This window comes from Dermacentor variabilis, chromosome 2 (assembly GCF_050947875.1).
Source record: "Dermacentor variabilis isolate Ectoservices chromosome 2, ASM5094787v1, whole genome shotgun sequence".
In the NCBI taxonomy this organism is placed as follows: domain Eukaryota; kingdom Metazoa; phylum Arthropoda; class Arachnida; order Ixodida; family Ixodidae; genus Dermacentor; species Dermacentor variabilis.
The window spans coordinates 249,063,549-249,082,217 of NC_134569.1; the positions used below are offsets into that span (position 1 = coordinate 249,063,549).

Here is an 18,669-nt window from a genome sequence, read left to right on the forward strand (position 1 = left end):
AGTTAAAAGTTACCCATTTTATTTCTGAATTTGTATTTAGTTTCTCAACATCTTATCTGGTTATTTGCTTATTACTATTGCAGAGGATCAATTTGCATGAAGTTTGGCCAAAGGCTGACAATCTTTACAAAAGAAGTGTAAAGCTTGAAAATTATCCTGCTGCGTAGGTCTTGTCCTCGGAACCCTTGCGAGCATTCTCCTTCATGCGGACATTCTTTGCTGCATGGTGACGTTGAAAATTAGTTTCAGCTGTCTGTTTTGAAGAATTTTTTTTGTTTTTCTCTGTCCGGTGGTTCGGAGCAATGAACTTCCAAGTTGGACGGATGCCCAAATCCCCTAAAACCTCCTGACAGCCTTTGTGGCCTTTGTTGAACAGCAGTATGGCTATAGAAATGGCCATCTGCGCAACAGTGCGTGAAGCTAACTTTGTTTTAGGGCACAGCACGTAAATCTTGCTGTTGAGAGCTTTTGCCATGAACTCAGCGAGGTAACAAGTTTTCATCTGTCAACTTCTCACATGTGGGAAACATGGCCTTTGCTGGAGCACTGGTGGAAATTCGAGAATGAGCTGATGTAGGCACAGCCAGGGCTAGTGCTTGCTTGTTGTTATACAAGGAAAGCTCACCATCTGGGACAAACCTTCTGTTTATGAGCCCTATCAGCCGAGCATGAATTAAAAAAATTAAACCCATACAGCTACAATGCCTCAGTTGGGATAACCTTTCTGAGTATTCTAGTTGCAAAATCACTTTCATTTTTTGAGACATGAAAATAGAATGTTGAATCTTCATTTTGCAAACAAAATTTAAGGAATTATTTTTTTGAAGAAAATTGCATTTGCCGATCCAAAAGATCTGCTTAAATGTGTAATGGCTCCTTTCTTTTCCTTCATTATGACTAGACATGAATGCAAAAATATAACAAGTTATGGTTGGAAAAACCATCATAAGATGTTGCCATTACCACTGCTGCTGTTGTCCATATCTCAGTTGTTAAACCATTTCGTAAACTACAATGTGTAGTATTTCTTTAATTAAATTTAGCTGTGAATTCAGCACAGTACACTGCTGTCTTATACTCACATGTTATGTTTTGTTGGTGCTATTGTAATAATTGATTTTTTGGAATTAGGTGCAGCTGAAACATTGGACAAGGTAAATGTGCCTTCTTGTCAAAGTTATCAGGCAAAACTTTTTACAAGTAGTGAATGAAGCATTTGCTGAAACTAATGCTTAATGCAGTTGATAAATTTCAAACATCGGCATATTACTGAGCACTGCACGGTGGCTTCTTATAAGAAAAGAATTTTAAAATTTATGGTGAGACATAGTTGCCGCTGTCTTTCTTGGGAAACAATCGCAGCACTTAGCTCTACCTACATGCGTTGTATGTGTAGTGACTTTATGGGAAACCGTGTGCATGCTTATAATGAGCATAGTGTTGCCTGAGGTTAAAAACAAAAGTGTTTGGAGCAGGAGCGCCCCTTGTTTTTCATGCAATTGAATGTAAAGACTTTGTATGTGTAGTGCATGGGTAATGCACATCATGTGCGTGGTGTCAGCTAAATACTTCACAGTTGATTGTTTCTGAGGTTTCTAATGGAGGGAGGATAAGTTCTGAACAGTCAGTCTGAATGTGCTCAATATTTGCTGATTGCTTCTGTTCTTATAAAATTTAATGTTGTATGTTTGGCAAGAAATCAGTTTGTGCCTTCTTTCCCCTTCTTTTCAGCAAAACACGGATATTGAGTTAAATGCAGTGCGAAAACACTAATCTTTTCCTTTTCTTTTGTTTTTCAGCAAGAAACTGATGTCAGGCTTCGGGAACTGCTCGAGGTGAGCATTGTTGTGTGTTGAGGTTGTTTGTCAGTGCACTTAATAATTGGCTCTTGCTTCTGGAAATACAGCCTTGGAATTTTTCCAGAGCCAGAATCATGAGACGGTTAGATGCAGTGTGCAAGTACAACTCTACGGATAAAACATTGTGGACAGTGTCTGAACTGCACACTTCACTGTGTGTGACCCATACTGGGCTTCTTCGATTTTCCACTTCTGGCTACCCGCGGGCTGCCAGAGCCAGCCAGAGCATCTTCGTTTTTCTCGGGTTGCTACTCCCACTGCGCTACGCACTTCCACCGGGCGTTCGTTTTGCTCGCGCTGGACGGTTCTGGCTACCCGCGGGCTGCCAGAACCTGCCAGGACGATTTTGGTCTGGCTGCTCTCTGGAAGTTCTCTGGCTAGCAGACGACTAAAAGAGGCGATGGGCGCTCGCCGCCATCTTTACGGGGACTTCACGGATTGCAACGCGGGCGCTTGAGGACTTAAATTTACCTCGCTCAGCCAACTGTCTACGGTCATCTTCGGATTTCCTTACTTCTAGCGTTATCTTTTTAGGTGCCAATGCTCCGTACTGCATCGCGAAGCGGTGTGATACGAGCCATGGTGAACCGTTTGAAGCTTTTGTGTGTGTGTGTGTGTGTCCCCTGATTGCTTCTTCACGGCGGTGAACAGCGCGCCGCGCTCTCATGCATGCATGTTATCTGCATTGTGTTTCACGCAAGTTGTAGACGCTCATTCACACATTGCGGTACATTTTGGGTTCGTCTTTCTCTGGTGGCGTTCCTTTTCACATATTTCGCGTATGTATATCTCTCCTTTCTCTGCAGTTAGCGAAGGCTTTGCAGTGAGAGAGAGAGAGAGAATAAACATTTTTATTAGGTAAATGCAGCTTTGGAGAGGCGTCCTCATTCGAGAATGCCTTGAGCTCGGGCCGCGTCCTGTGCCCTCGCAATCAGCCGTTGCTGATCCTCGAGGTCGGAGCTGGCCAAGGCTCTCTCTCAAAGCTCATTAGTGGGGCAGTGAGCCCGTGTTCGCTCCGTCTCTCCGTCGTATGCTTAGGTGGCAGCTCGAAACCGATATGTGTTCAAACTGCAGGCCGTTGATCTAAGAATACACTGATTGCACTTTGTACATTTAGACATACGTACATCAGCTTAATTATTGCTCTCATGATTGCGACCAATGTTGTTTTTCATGTGAAACGTTTCGCTGGTCACAGGCGACGTGCATTTTCACGCGCCAGCCGCGTCCCCAGCTCCTTAAATGAGAAGCACCATCAGCCACAACAAACTTTCTGAAATCGAAGCCCAAGCAGGTCGGCGCGAAATTTTATGCGTTTGAGATGTACCCGATAACCTGCTTTTTCATGTCTTGTGATGACACAACGCCAACTCATCAATGTCGCCGGTGGTCAACGTGATCGCTGCGAGCAGGGATCCTCCAGCTATCGCTTTCGAGTATACAATCACGATTTCGCGTCTTGTCATCCGCCTCGTCGGAGGCCATCTGTTGCGCTGCGCAAGGCGAGGTTGGTCGAGTATGCGTCCTGCGCCGAGTCGTGCGAAAGTGATCGTATTCCTGAATGCAACTATATATTTTCAAGCTGGCAAAGCATAAATGGGCCGACTACGCCGAGCGCGCGTCGGCCTCGACGGGCGCTGCCATGCTGGTAGCATGTTTACATTTGGCCAGCTGTACCGGCGTTCGATTTTGCAAACTTCGGGCAGGTTTAGGTTGTCTTGGGATCCCAGCCCACGTGACTTCCTGTCAGAACCGGAACTAGCTGGCTGCCGTCTGGCTCCCAGCGGGCTGCCAGAACTCCGAAAATCGAAGAGGCCCACTAATGGCATCTTCGGGTGATCATTCTAGAATGCTCCCAAAAGGTTGATCTTGATTGGATGGTTAAAAAGGGGTGCTCCGGCTGCATTCAAAGGGCCCCCTTCAGATTGCCGAATTCCAGATCAGAGTGCTCCCAGTATCACCATTGGAGCAGCCGGTCACAAGACTCTACCCACTCCTGTGGTTGGGCTGGCAAAAGGGGGACTCCTGCTCTGTTGATATGCTGCCATCATTGCCGTGTTTCACATTTAAACGCAGCTGGTGCTGGTGGCAGCATTAGCCATGGCACTGCAAGTTCTCCTCAGCTTTCCTTTCTTCTCACTGCTCCGAAAAGCAGCTGACCATTCGGTTGGCACAAGATGTCTTATGTTGAATTACAATGGTAGATCCAGATCAAGTTTTTCTGCTCTCTGGGGAGCAATCCTATTCCAATGGCAGAATGGAAGTGCGAGTTGTGTGTTCCAATGGCAGATTGGGACCAGCCACGGATTCTGGATCACTCTATGGAGCAATAATATTTACTTGAAGTAATAGTTCTGTGGAAACCTGCAAGGTGGAGAGAAGTAATTAATTAAGGGAAAATGAGACATCCACCCAGTCGTAGCAATTGCTACAAAGGAAACCCATACGGGTTCCTCGAAAGAAAAGCCTCACAGTTGAAGAAAAATTCATCCTGGTCCGGGACTCGAACCCAGGACCACCGCCTTTCCAGGGCAGCCGCTCTACCATCTGAGCTAACCAGGCGGCTAGCAGGTGGCAGGGCGAAGTCGAACTTGTCAACAACACGAAGCAAAGGCAAGAGTTTGAGTTTGCCGCCTGGTTAGCTAAGATGGTAGAGCGGCTGCCCTGGAAAGGCGGGTTCAAGTCCCGGACCAGGATGAATTTTTGTTCTACTGCGAGGCTTTTCATTTGAAGAACGTGTATGGGTTTCCTTTATACCAACTGTCATAATTGGGTGGATGTCTAATTTTCCTTTAATTCATTACTTCTTTCCACGTTGCGGGTTTCCGCAGAACTATTACGTCAAACTCAAGGGAATCTTACATACCATGTGGCAAATCTTATGTCATGTGGCAAAGTGTATGTAGGGCACTCGGGCCGCTGTGTTAACGAGCGCCTTAGAGAACATGAGCGATCAATACCAACAGGCACAGGTTCCCATTTGGCTTAGCATTGTAAAATATGCAAGTGCAAACCCATGTTTCGTGATACCACGATTTTGAAAAAGAGCCGTGACACCACCGCCCGATAGTTATCGGAAGCATTCTTCATTCAGTCAATGAGGTCACAGTGCATTAGTGTTCCTTCCTTAACCTTGTACAGCACTGAATTTGTTTTTTGTTTTATTTCGTCGCATGAGTGCGGTCTTGTGATCGGATCTTGGTAGTTCCTGCACACAGTGCTCACTGCGCATGTTCTTCTAGATTCCGCTGTCTATAAAGTAGTGACGCAATAAAGTGATGTCAGTTGAGAGTAGCGCCTTGTGCTGGTCATCTTTCTTGTGTGCGCTGTTTTGCGCTAAACAAAGTATTCATGGATTCGTACCAGCTAGCCCACCAACGCATTGTGCTGATCAAATAAAATGTTTGGATGTTTGTCCCCGCTGCATTTTTCGTGCAACCTGGTTATAACAATGGGATTTTCTTGGTGCTTGAATATTGTTATAAGTGAATCCAAATGTCACATTTGATCATGATGTCCGAGCTAAATAGGTGCGTTTTATACACAGGTATTTATTATACACCAATTTTTTCTTTGAAAATCACTAAAAGTAGGGGGTGTGTCATACTATACAAAGGTGTGACGTATACCCCGGAGAATGCGGAACATGCGCAGGAGCACACATTGTGAGGCGGTCTGGTAACATCCCGAGTGCTCAATAAGCATATTGGTGGTGTAATTACCCTGCACACTACATTAACTGTCGAACATATTTTTGCATGGAGGCTTAGTAGCCTCTTGATTGTTGACATTACCAGGGTAACTTAAACAATTAGTCTACATTTCCCTTATATCTGACAGCTGAGAGTAAAGGATGGCTAGTGTTGATACTTTGCTGTTGCTTCAGGCAAAGGAGCTGTGAAACATTGATCAGCCTTTTTGATGCAGCACCTGATATCAAGTGAAGTTGATTTTGTCATTATTTTATCGCACTATCGCTAGCCATGGCCCTGTAATCCACCTAACAAATATGCATTAAATTATATAGATTTCTCCTTGAGGCAAAATATAATTATGAATCATGTAAGAATTGCTTTAATGATTTATTATTGCAAAGTGTGTTGCTTACAGCACTGTTTTAATGTTTGCCATATAAAAAATATTGTGTTTTGCCACTCAAATGAAGGCTGCAGGAAGGAAAAAGAGTCAAAGAAAAGGAAATAGAGGCTCAATGGCTGGCAGAAAATTCTGTCATGGGATGAATTTCAAGGTGTTGGAGGATCAAGGTCAGTGTGCTTCAAGAAGGAAGTATCAAATCAACGCCATTATCACTGCTATCTATGGTGTGTCAAACAAGAGGAAAGATCATGTTATTTTGCATATTGATTTGTTTAACAAAAGGCTGAAAGAAAGAGAGGTAAGCTGTGGCAGAAATCTGAGGCAGACACTACATATATAGTGCTGTGGTAGATGTAAGCTTTCTTAAAAAAGCAAGCTCTGTACTAGGTGGGATTATGTAGTGGAACATACGACTGGGACACTAGCTGAAATTTTCTTGCTACCGCTGTGGCAGATGGAGACAATACTGTGCAGTATAAAATGCATTAGTGATCATGCAAATTTGTAATTTTCAGCAGCTTGGCTAATATTACAGACATGGTGAAAGCTGTCATCTGTGCTGCCCTAGCAAAAGCTTGGCAAAATGCAATGTTGGACCGAAACTTGCAAAAAATTTTATTGACCTTACACTGCCACTATGCCATGTGTGTCCGAATTAGTCTTGATCACGCAGACGATTTGAGGAAATAAATTTACTAGGTGGAACTATCAAAGTGTATGTCTCTACTGCACACTACATGTGACAACAGGCATTAAAATCTTGTGCACGTATTTCTGCAAACAAGTAATATGCTTGTGTCTTGAAAATGAACACCTTATGACTGAATTTATCTGCCTTGCCTGCAACAAAGTGAGAAGTGCATGGCTATGACAAAGCAGATTAGCGAATGTGATTTTCTGCTATGCTTTCTATGTCGTACAATAGAAAGTTGTAGCTTACGGCTACTGTTCTATCATGACAGCTTATGTCACCGCCGCCTGCAAGCATTTCACAGCTAAGCGGTGCTAGACAGATGAGTGCTGTGACCTTAGCTACCACATGAAAAACTGGCACGTGACAGAAATGGTAGTGATGACAATGTGGCGATGTAACCGTCACCTCCAGTGCCGGTGATGAAGGTTCACGAGCATGGAGCACAACATAAAGAACATGCTAGCATGCCTTGCCTGAGGAGCCGCGTCTAACTACAGCTTCCAGGAACTATTGATACCATGTCTGGTTGGCTCCACAAAATCATGGCTGTGACCGCCACCTCTTCCTGCAGGCTGCAATAGAATGCTAAGGCCCTCTTATATTGAATTCTTTAATGCTGATAACCTTATGTGTGCAATGCTTGGCTTATGTCTTTGGGCACAACTCAGCTCTTGCTCTATGTGCCTCACATTTTAATGACAGTCTGCGCTGTTCTTTTGCTGCAGGAGGAGGACTACCCGGGTGCAATCCAGCTGGGATTGACATGCCACAAAGCAGCCAGCACCTTTCGGCACTACCAGTGTGTTGGGTAGGTGACTACTCACTTCAAGCACAGCCTCTTGGTTCGCCTTACAGTTTTTACCAATCAGCAATTGATGACTTTGTTCAGGGGATGTGTTCTCGGACTATCACTTTCGGAAAAAGTTTCACTTATGTGAGATTTTTCAAAAATAAATATTAGATGCATGCGCACAAGGTGGGTATATGTGAGAAACAAGCTCCTCTTGGCTCTTGCGGGTTAATTCTCACAATATTTTGCAAAAGTGAGACAATCGCTGAAAGGGATTGCTCGAGAATACCGCACCAGACGTTGACATTTATTCCTTTTGCCAACATAATGTACTCAATTGTACTGAAATGTAGTGGAAGGCACCTAATGACACTGAAGAGGAGCAAAGATGTTTACCAGCGGTCCTCACTGATCTCGGCACCCATGCCTTGCTTTTTCACACAATCCAACTGGCGTGCAGCCCCACAGTAAAGTGATTGTCTACGTTTAAAACCAATTTTCAGAGGAGGTTGCACCGTCTGTGGAATGCCATCTGGCTCCCTGTGGGGAAGAGAGAAGGAGGGCATTTGCTCGCCTTGCTTTTGCAATGTGTGCAGGAGAGTAGGAAAATATGGAATTCCATAATTTCATGATGGTGAAATGTAGGGTGCTTTAGTGAAGACCAACAGCTCTGGAATCCTGAAGAACATACCTTTGTGGAAAGCAAATTATATGTAGACCGCTGTTTGAGCACAGTGGCATGCTTGCAATGTGCTCTGTTCTGCATTCTTGTGTGATTGTGTGACTATGCTGTATGGATGCAGGGAGCTAAGTGCCAAGCTGCAGGAGACCCTGGAGATGACTGAGGAGCAACTTGATGTGGCACTGTCACGCCTGTGCGTCCAGTTCGACAGTGACCACTACTGTCGCTTGGATGCTGCTTACCGACTGCTTGGCAAGACACAGGTGCCCCTCTCCTCCTTGCTACTAGCTGGCATCGTCAAAGTGTGTCACGGGGATGGGCGCTCCCAGATTGCACACCCAACATGTGAGGATATCTGTGAAGGGCAACATGCTACCGTCATTAACCAATTTTTCGGGTGCTGAATCTTGCGGATTTGCTCGATTATTCGTACTTCTCTGTGGCACTACCACATTCTCTATGGAACCAATGTACAGTTAAACATCATTACGACTAACTTCATCATAGCGAAATTCTCTGTAAAACAAAGTATTTAATCCTCTTTAATTTATTGTCTGGAGAACACCATGTGTTTTTAGCCCAAATATAGCAAGGGGTAATTGTACATGATTTCACTTCAGTTAAACCTTAATCTAATGAAGTCAGTAATATCAGCAATTTGCTTCATGATATCGAAATTTTATTTTATAGAAATGCGACCTTTTGTGCAAATAAGTACAGCTGCTGATAGATTTTTCTTACATGGAAGGGGCCACAGAATACAGTCGTACTCACTTATAACAACATTCAAGTGCCACAAAAATGCCATTGTTATAACCGATAATTGTTATAACACGGTTGCATGAAAAAATCAAGAGGGGTATGGCAGAACTGATATGAGAAAACTATTTAGGGAGGGAGGCCAGTGCCCCTCCCCAGCACCTTCCTTTGCCCAGCCGGTGATTGTGTTCATTCGTTTAACCGCTTCCTGGGCGCTCCGATCACGTGTAACAAGCCGCGCCTGTCGGCGTTAAGGAATGGTACTGCTATAACTGCAAAGAACTGTCACGGATGGCAAGTGATATGCAAGAACTGCCGAGGCATTACATTGGTGGCCCCAAAAGGGGCTTTTTAAAAATTGCGAGAAGGCTGCCTCCTGAGAAACCCAGAGCTTGAGAAACTTGAGCTTGAGAAACCCAGAAGAAATGCTGAGGAGAGATCGCCACAAGAATCTTGCCCCGTACTTCTCACTGGCTTGCACAAGAAAAGCCTTTGTCCATCAGCCATGCATACTTTACGCGAAACTTGCCGACATCCTTCTCCAAGGCATCCAAGCATTCTGCGTAGTGCATCGGAAGGTTCCTCGTGAAAATGAAGCCCCAGAGGGACTGAATCACACCGTGCCTCCTGTGAGGACGACAGTCTGTAGCCGTGTGCTTTCTTTTCACTGGTAACGGCGTGCATTGCCAATGATCAGCGGGCGGATCAGCCATCTTCCGTTTTGGTGGCGAGTCAAGCGAAGTTGAGAAACCGCGTGGCTTGGAACGACTTCGATACAACCAACAAAAATGAACGCGAGCAATTAAGCTGTTCGTAGAACTGTACTGATCGAGGAGCCAGCGAGCAACATGCAAGCAATCTGCTTGTGGCGCAGTTGGTGTAGTCCATTTGTGTTTCGTAGGGTGGGGCGGCTTAGAGCTATGGGCGCAGCCCATTCGTGTTCGGAGGGGGGGGGGAAGGGCAACGGGAGAGAGCCACGCAGATATGGCTGGAAAATGAGTGCGTGGCGGCTGTTGGAGCAGCGGCCCCTCGTGCAGCGTCTCGAATTTCTCATTTTCTTTTTTATTTTCAAGCATTTCGCATTTCACTACCTTTCGGCTCGGACACCCAGCAGCCAGACTTCATTGTTATAACCGATAATGCAGTGTCGGTGCATTGTAGTAAGCGGGTTATTTCACCATGGAAAACATACAACAGTCGACAGTGCAGCAGCTTCTTATTGTTATAATCGATATATTGTTAAAGCCGGTGTCATTATAAGTGAGTTTGACTGTATTCTGAATCATTGGGCTATCAAAAAAGCAAATTTGAAGGAGAAAAAATTTATTTTGTTGAATTTGAGAGCCGGCGACAAAAGATAGGATTTCGTGCCGTGTCAACAATATTTTCACATCAGTGGTACGAGGGGAAGCCAGCCACGGTTTCGAGTCATGAAAGTCATGGTTTTGAGTTGGGCTGTCACGAAAAGCACCAGCAATAGTGCGATAGAAAGAGCGATAAGATCCTATCGCACCTCGCGTGCTGTATGCTTTGGGTGCGAGTGGAAACATGCGAGGGTGATCCGAGAAGAATGGTGGCTTGACGAGTGCTGTCTTTCTGCGCGAGCTAGGGGGAATGGGGCAGAATGTGCATAGATTTGGCACCAAACCGTAGCTTTAGTCACCGGTGGCCAATGAAGTAGTGCCGATTAGGCCTAATAGCTTAGGGTATTGTGGCCGAGATGAAAATTGGCTGCTGGTCTATGTAGCAATGAGCCGCAAGTGCCATCCTGGAATGCATGCCATTAATATGGTAGTACAGGTGGCTCACCAGTGATCGGTCCCAATATCTCGCATACGAGCTAGAATGACAGCTGCTGAAGCAGCGTGAATTTCATTGCCTCGTGTCCCAGTGACCATAATGATGTCCTATGGATATTGTATGGACATCCACTGCCAGGGCATGGATATTCTAGGGGTGTGTCCAATGTGTCCCGTGGACATCTCTGACATGATCGTTTGACTGCACTTTTCATGTCCTGCAGACATACCTTGCATGTTCGCAAGGGCCATCATCGGCAAACGCTGCACACATTTTAGGGACATCTGCCAGGGCCTTTTGCACAGTGTTTGCTACAGTTGCCGACCGATAATTCAGACACTGATAATTCATACCGGGGATGTCCCAAGGATATCGCACGTGGACCTGTTTCGTATATCTTACCACAGACCTCCCAACGATATTGCACATCGACCTTCCTCTGCATTTACATGTATATTTTGTCCTCCAAGAGGCTTTGTCTTCGAGTTTTCTTGTTACAGAATTATGTTCCCTTTGTAGTGTACTGTCTGGATGGTGACGCGCGCAGCGTGACGAGCAAGTAGACATCGGGCTCCGGAATAGAGAATGCTTTCTTCAGAACAGCGCGTGCTTCTTATACGCGCTCGCGGTTGCTTATCTGCTTCTGATAACAAACACTGAACGACGCCTGTCGGCGCTATCACATTCCTTCCCCCACCAATTAAGTTCCTATGCGAAAGTCCTCTGACTCGTAATGAACAGGTTGGTGCCGCTGTCGTGAACTTCTACGTGGTACGGCTGGGGGCTCGGGTGACGTGGGCTGGACGGGTGCCTGGCATAGGGGCCGTGCTGGTGTGGGGGTCGTGGGCTGAACGGTTGTCTCATCCTCGGGATGTATTTGAAGATGCTCTCGTTGACCCATTGGCTGACGGTCTCCCTCCATGGGCTGGTCCCGCTCGGGCACACCCGTCGGGCTCCCGGGCATACCCGCCGGAGCTGTCTGGGGGCCCGCGTACGGCAGGTGCTCTGGAATGGCTGGCTGGGATGACTGGCAGGAGGTAGACGTTTCTGCATGCTGGAAATAACTGGCCAGACGCAGATTATCAACGTGAACGAAATGCACTTTGCTCATCGTGTCCACCAAGTACGTCACAGGGCTAGTGACCTTCACTATTCGACCTTCAGTCCACGCTGTTTTCTCCCCTCTGACAGTTTTAACGTAGACGCGGTCCCCTTCCGTGAAGAAGCGCCATGAAGAGCGACCTCGGTCGCGTTGAGCCTTGGACTTTTGTTGCCCCTTTAGCGTCTTCTTGAAATGATAGCTTTAGCAGCGACAGCTTTGTACGCGGCGCCCTTTTTAGAAACAGTTCGGCTGGTGACCGGCCCGTTACTGCACATGGAGTTGTCCGGTAGGCAAGCAAAAAATGGTCTAGGCGTTCTCGTAGCGTCCTGTGGCTGCCGGAAGCGCTATCATGGAGTACCTAGTTGCTTATGCAAGGTTTTCTTTACTGTTTGCACACACCTCTCAGCTGCTCCATTAGACTGCGGGTGATAAGGTGGGCTGTACGTGTGACGCACTCCCCATGCCTCGAGAAAATCATTGAACTCTCGCACCGTAAACTGGGGGCCATTATCTGACACTAGCTGTTCCAGCAACCCGTATGCAGCAAAGAGGGTGCGAAGCCGTTCAGTGGTGTTCAAGGCCGTTGTTGATTTCGTGTGAAAGACATCAATCCACTTAGAATAAGAGTCTACACACAGCAAAAATGAAGCACCTTCGCACTCGAAAAAATCAACATGTATTCTTTGCCAGCAGCGAGCGGGAAAACGCCAGGGTTCTAAAGGGGTGCGGGGAGTGCTACTCTGCGTTGCCTGACAGATTTTGCAACTTTTCACGATGGTTTCGATCGCTGCGTCAAGCCCAGGCCACCACACTAGGCCGCAAGTTAACATCTTCATTCGGACTATTCCACGGTGCTCAGCATGCAGTAATGCCAACACATATTCTTGCAGTTTGGGCCGAACAACGACCCTGCTACCCCATGTCACGCATCCTTGCTCTAGCAATAGTTCCATTCGTCTGGTGTGGTGTGGCCGTAGCTCGGCTTCTACTTGTAGTGGCCATCCACTAAGGGCAAGTTCAGCAACCTCGCACAGCACCTTGTCCTGTCTGGTAGCCTTGGCGTCATCTCTGGCCGACAGCGGCGTCGTTTCAAAAACTGCCAAACAGTCGGCCTCTTCATCCTTTGCTTGACTTGGAAGTGGCAATCTCGATAACACATTGGGCACTTCCATTTGGGACCCTTTCCGATACCTAAGCTCATAACGATATCCCGCCAAGATAAGCGCCCATCGTTGCATGCGTGCAGTGGCCAAAGTTGGTATTGGCTTGCAGGCACCTAGAATGCCGAGGAATGGCTGGTGGTCCGTGAAAAGCGTAAAACGACGGCCGTACAGATATCGATGAAACTCTTTCAACCCATATATTATGGCCAATGCTTCTCTTTCAATTTGCGACTACGCGCGTTCCGCTGCCGATAATGTTCGAGAGGCAAACGCAATGGGCCTTTCGTCCCCGTTTGGTTGCACATGCGAAATCACTGCGCCCAGTCTGTACTGGCATGCATCGCAACTGAGTACAAGCGATCGCTTTGTGTTGTAGTAGCAGAGTGCTGGGCTCGACGTGAGCAGCTTCTTTGTTTTCTGGAAAGCAGCAGCGCATTCTTTGGACCAGTGCCACCGCAGGCCTTTCTTTAAAAGAGTATATAGCGGCGCTGCCACGGTCACCAAGTTCGACAGGAACTTGGAATAAAAGGTCACCATGCCCAAGAATGATTTCAATTCCATTGCATTTGAGGGTTCTCGGGCAGCCGTAATTGCTTTGACTTTCGATCCCAAAGGCTGGATTCCGGCTGCAGATATCCGGTGGCCCAGGTACCGAACTTCCCTTTGAAAAAACTTGCATTTTTCCTCTTGAAGAGTTACATTGTGGGCCTGATACTGCTGCAGTACTTGTTCTAGCCGCTCTCGACAGTCCGACGTGGTGGTACCCCCAATGATTACATCATCAATGTAGCATCCTACGTGAGGAATACCACTGAGAATTCTGTCCATAAGCCACTGAAATACTGCCGGAGCGCTTGCAATGCTAAAGGGCAGACACTGGTATTGGAAGAGCCCTTTATGCATGTTTATCGTCAAGAGTGACTTGGAGTCTTCGCATAGCTTTGCTTGCTGGTATGCAGAGGCTAGATCCAAAACACAAAAAAAAATTGGAGAACGCTTAAGCTTCGCCTTCAAGAGTGGAACGCGACAGCGTTCCTGTCGACCCGCCAAGGGGTGTAAGACAATGGGCTACAGGGCAGCCATCACTTACGAGGCGCCCCGCATCGGACGCGGTGAGCGTCGAGCCATATGGTCGAGCAACGCAGCGTTTGGTGCAGCAACGAAACGTTCGCCTGAGCAAGCGGAACGAACCAAAGAACTCGGTATCTCGGAGGGGGAAATGATGCACGCCAGCCAAACGTCGTGATCGGCACGGGCCGAAAGATAGACAGATAGTGATCTAAAGAAAGGAAGGCCGCATGATTCTGCAGAGGGAGCAAGGCGAAGCGTTGTCAGGGGAGAGAGAGTCCATGCCGCGACCCGCCTCGCACCGGTCCTCGTACAGCTACAATGCGCGCGTGGCTCGCCATCTGTCGGGCAGCGCCGTACATGGAGAGGAGGGGGTCTTCTATGTTTGCCACAAGATGGCTCTGCGTGTGCGGAAAGCCCAGAAGAAATGCAGCGGAAACGCACTTCGCTACTCGTGTAATTGCGACTTCTGTAAGTTACATGTTCATAATTACCGATATACACCGCAGTATAACTTTCCACGGCTCGTTTCGAAGGCAACACCGCATTCACTAGAGGCGCGTTTGTACCGCTTGGAAGCATCGAACTCGTGGCTGAGTGGTAGCGTCTCCGTCTCACACTCCGGAGACCCTGGTTCGATTCCCACCCAGCCCATCTTGAAAGTTGCTTTTTATTTATGAAGTGCCTGCCGTGATTTATCGCTCACGGCCAACGCCGCGGGCGCCGACGCCGACACCGACGCCGACGACACCGGCTTTTCTGCGACACGAGCTCCTTAACGCTATCGCGTTAATACTCATGCCCTCTAAATCTACGAACAAGTCTTCTGGTAGCGGAAGCAGGTAATGCTCTGTTTTCAGCACGGGGTTCACAGTGAGTTTATAGTCCCCACCATAACCGGACATCTTCCCCTCCGTCTTTTGGCACAGCGACCAAGGGCATTGCCCAATCGCTTCGTGTTACCCGCTTCATGACGCCGGCTTCCTCCCAAGTATCCAGCTTATTTCCCACTGGTTCAACAAGAGCAAAAGGTACTTTACGTGCTCTGCAGAACACTGGTTTGCTGTCCGGTTTTATTAGGATTTGCGCTTTGAAGCCAGAAATTGGTCCTAACTGCTTCGAAAAAACAGGCGCAAATTTCTGTTTCAGCTCAGTTACAATGTCTACTGACCCTATGGCAGCGACTTCGTTCCAATTTACCCTTACTCGACTCAGGCAGTTTCTTCCCAGTAGGCACGACCACTTCTTTCCTGCATCATCGACTATTATCAGGGAAAGGACGCAAGTCTGCTTGTTGTATTTTACTTGCACGTCGACCGAACCAAGAACTGGGACAAGCTCGCCCGTGTACATTCTTAACGGATCAGCCACTGCCTCCAGGGGCAGGTGCACCCAGTTCTGCTGATAGATTGCCTTTGGCATCACTGTTACTGAGGCACCCGTGTCTATTTGCATGGTCGCATTGTGGCCCTCTACATCCACGGTAACATAATACATGGCGTTGTTGCTGGGGATACTACAAATCTGCAAATCATTATCTGATTCTTCCGTGGAGTCGTCTACCCAATTTAGTTCTTTGCGTGGTTCGGTTCCCCGCCTGCACATCGTCCTGAGATGACCTTGTGTGCCACAGTTGTGGCACTTGTACCTGCGGTATCGACATCTTCTTTCCGAGTGGTTTTTTCCACATCGGAAACATTCTACCGGTTCTGTCGTGACTCCTCGCCTGCGGTTCTCTCTGACAGGGCATTGTTGGCCTGAGAGCTTGCCTATTTGCCTGCATTCAGCTGTCAGTTCCGTCTGACGAGCTGCTTCGTCATACTTAATTTGTTGCGACTGCTTCAATGCCATTTCACAGTTCAGAGCAATTTTGCAAGCCCCTTCAAAGTTCAGAACCCCAGCAGCCGCGAACAGCTCCCGCTGGGTGTCCGCGCATCGCAGCCCTGCTACAAGCCTGTCCCTCAAGGCTTGGTCAAGAAAGTCACCGAATGCACAACTTCTGGCTAAATTCTTCAGCTGGAGTATGAAATCTGTCACGCTTTCTTGTTCATGCTGTACACGGCGGTTGAATCTGCACCTTTCCATTACGATGGCTTTCCGGAGGCTGTAATGGTTCTTGAGAACCGCTTTAGCCTCATCGTACATTTTACTGGATGGCACATGGGGTACGAGCAGGTTTTTCAGTATCTCGTATGATTTCGGTCCTACGAACATCAAGAATACGGCTGATTTCTTGCTGTCGGCTACTTCATTTGCCTCCACATACAACTCGAACCGTTCGACGTTGTGGGGTCTTCGGGTCTCACAGGAGTACCGACCACCGCGGGTTCGAGCTTAGCGAGCCACAGGGCCGCGTCAGCTGTCAGCCTCTACCACCGCTGCGCGCGAGCTCAGGCCACAAGGGGCTACCGAGTGACGCACTCAAGAACACAGTATTGCCCTAGGTTGACAGAAACCGTTTATTGTCTCCAACGGCACCCGACACTGCACAAACGCTCGGTCCCGGGACGGCGGGGAACTAAAGGGGTCCTGCACCAAGGGCGAAAAAATACAGTTAGGGGCGCCTGTAGCACGTCGCTGCAAGAGCACAGGCTCAAACTGGGACACGCCGCTAGGAAAAGTCCTGGCGGCTATGCTACTTGCTCTCGCGATAACTGATGGGCCAACTCGCGAGAGCTCGGGCAACCTCCTTCGGCTGGGGCCTCCAATAAGTGCGGCTCGGCGTGGTACGACCTCGCGCGAGCACTAGGCACACATTCTTCGGCTTAGCGTTAGGATAGGAACAACACAAGGTACGCGCTCCCCGCGCTGGCAATGGCACCGTGCATGAGCTCAGTCTTAGTCACAAAGGTGTCGGCGGACGAGAGGAAGCATGTACGTACCGGGCGCCGTCCCTAGGAGCAAGAGAGCTGCTACCGTCATGGCAGTAGCCACCAGGGGCCGCTCTGTGACGTCACTAGCTCCGCCCTCACCGCGAACCACCGCGAGTGGAGCGCCACCGCTGGCAACTCGTTCGGAGCGAGGACGATGTAGCTTAAGGATTGCAGAACAAGGTGAAATGCGCCCGCGCAATGGCACGTCGAATCCCCCAAATCCCCGCAACGTATGAGTCAAAACTTTCGGCCTTCCCGTCGAAGCAATCGATTCTTCCCACCTTTGACATGTTGCCGTTTCCTTGAGGTTCCGCCGCCCTGGCTTGGTTGCCTGGCCCGCTTGTTGTCAGCATCCGCCGCAGTCCCGGGAAGCCACTTGCATCGGTCCCACCCTCGTCGCCATGTGTAGTGTACTGCGCGGACGGTGACGCGTGCAGGTGCACAGCGTGACGGGCAAGTAGACCAACGGGCTCCGGAACAGAGAATGCTTTATTCGGAACCGTGTGTTCTTCTTATACGCGCTCGCGGTTGCTTATCCGCTTTTGATAAATACTGAATGATGCCTGTCGACGCTATCGCACCCTTGTAGTATGTTCAAAAAACGATCCGAAGCTATTATGCCTGCAACTTGTGTTTATGTCATACTTGGCAAATTTTCTGATGCAATTTGCTTTTAAAACTTCATTTGTTCAATAAGCCACTTGTGCTTCACAGAAGGCCTAGAAGAATGAGGAGTATACTGCATTTTTGTATGCATATAACATGTGCACGCAGTGTATCTGTTCTTGATGTGTGGGCACTCTGCCCGTTGCCTCTGTCACACAACATGGGCTACAAACGTAATAGCTATTACAGTGAAATATCGTTAAACCGTAGTTGGCAGGAGCTTGGAAAAAGTACATACTAAATGGTAGTACTGCTTAACCGAAATAGCATGACATTGCCCACTTACCTGTCAAAATCTGAACTCGGAGAGAGTGCGATGAAAGAAAAAAAAACTTGCAGTATTTATTTACTTCGCGCGACAAACGTGTTATTTTCGTTTGATGCCGCCGCGACCTAGCAGCGACGACAGCGGCCTCAAACTTGCTGTAGCTGTGACCCAACTTTTCAGCCAGCCCTCTCTTCTTGGCAAACACTCGCATGGCAGATTCCTCATTGGCATTGCATATTCTCCATGCACAGGCGCAGTAGTGTTGCAGAAGTCGCCGGGCACCTTTTCATTGCGGGGTGCTGTTCTCATCGTGACATTTGCATTCATGAGGCTGATGTACACCTTCTGCCACTGTCAGGCCTGAATCGCCCGTGCCGTCACTTTCCGTGTCGTCCTTATCACTGTCACTAGGCAACACTTCGGCAACAACAGAGGCAACAATGGCGAAAAGTCCAACCTCGTAGCCGACATCTCTTTGCAGTTGCAGCAGTGCTACCGAGCAACTTCTTCGCATTCCAAATGCCACACACCATAGTCAACAGTAGACCCATGTCGCGTGCCAGTGCCGACTTTTCGTGTCACGTTCGATGGCATGAACAATGTCTAATTTTTCTTCTATGCTGAGCACCCGGCATCCTTTTTTTCCAAGTTTCGGCATGACGCGAGTTCTCACTTGCACGCCACAACACTCTCTGGCGCAACGCCGAATGATGGTGGTGTTGATGAGGCTTCACACGCAAACACACAGGGCACTTTGAGGCCGTTGTGCTGATCTCTGAGGCTTGTTGTTCTGCCGGGCCGCCCGATGGAGACGACGCACCGCCGTGTTTGCGCAACGAAAAGTGGA

The 18,669-nt window shown here is 48.1% G+C and overlaps 1 protein-coding gene across 2 annotated transcripts in view; it reads left to right on the forward strand.

The window, feature by feature from the left end:
* Vps50 (vacuolar protein sorting 50) overlaps positions 1–18,669 on the forward strand; it is a 178,999-nt gene that overhangs the window by 48,786 nt on the left and 111,544 nt on the right. For both annotated transcript variants that reach the window (XM_075682820.1, XM_075682821.1), the window contains exons 7-9: positions 1,800–1,835; positions 7,377–7,459; positions 8,245–8,386. In XM_075682820.1, the coding sequence (XP_075538935.1) occupies positions 1,800–1,835; positions 7,377–7,459; positions 8,245–8,386 (261 nt within the window). The remainder of the gene's footprint in view (positions 1–1,799; positions 1,836–7,376; positions 7,460–8,244; positions 8,387–18,669) is intronic.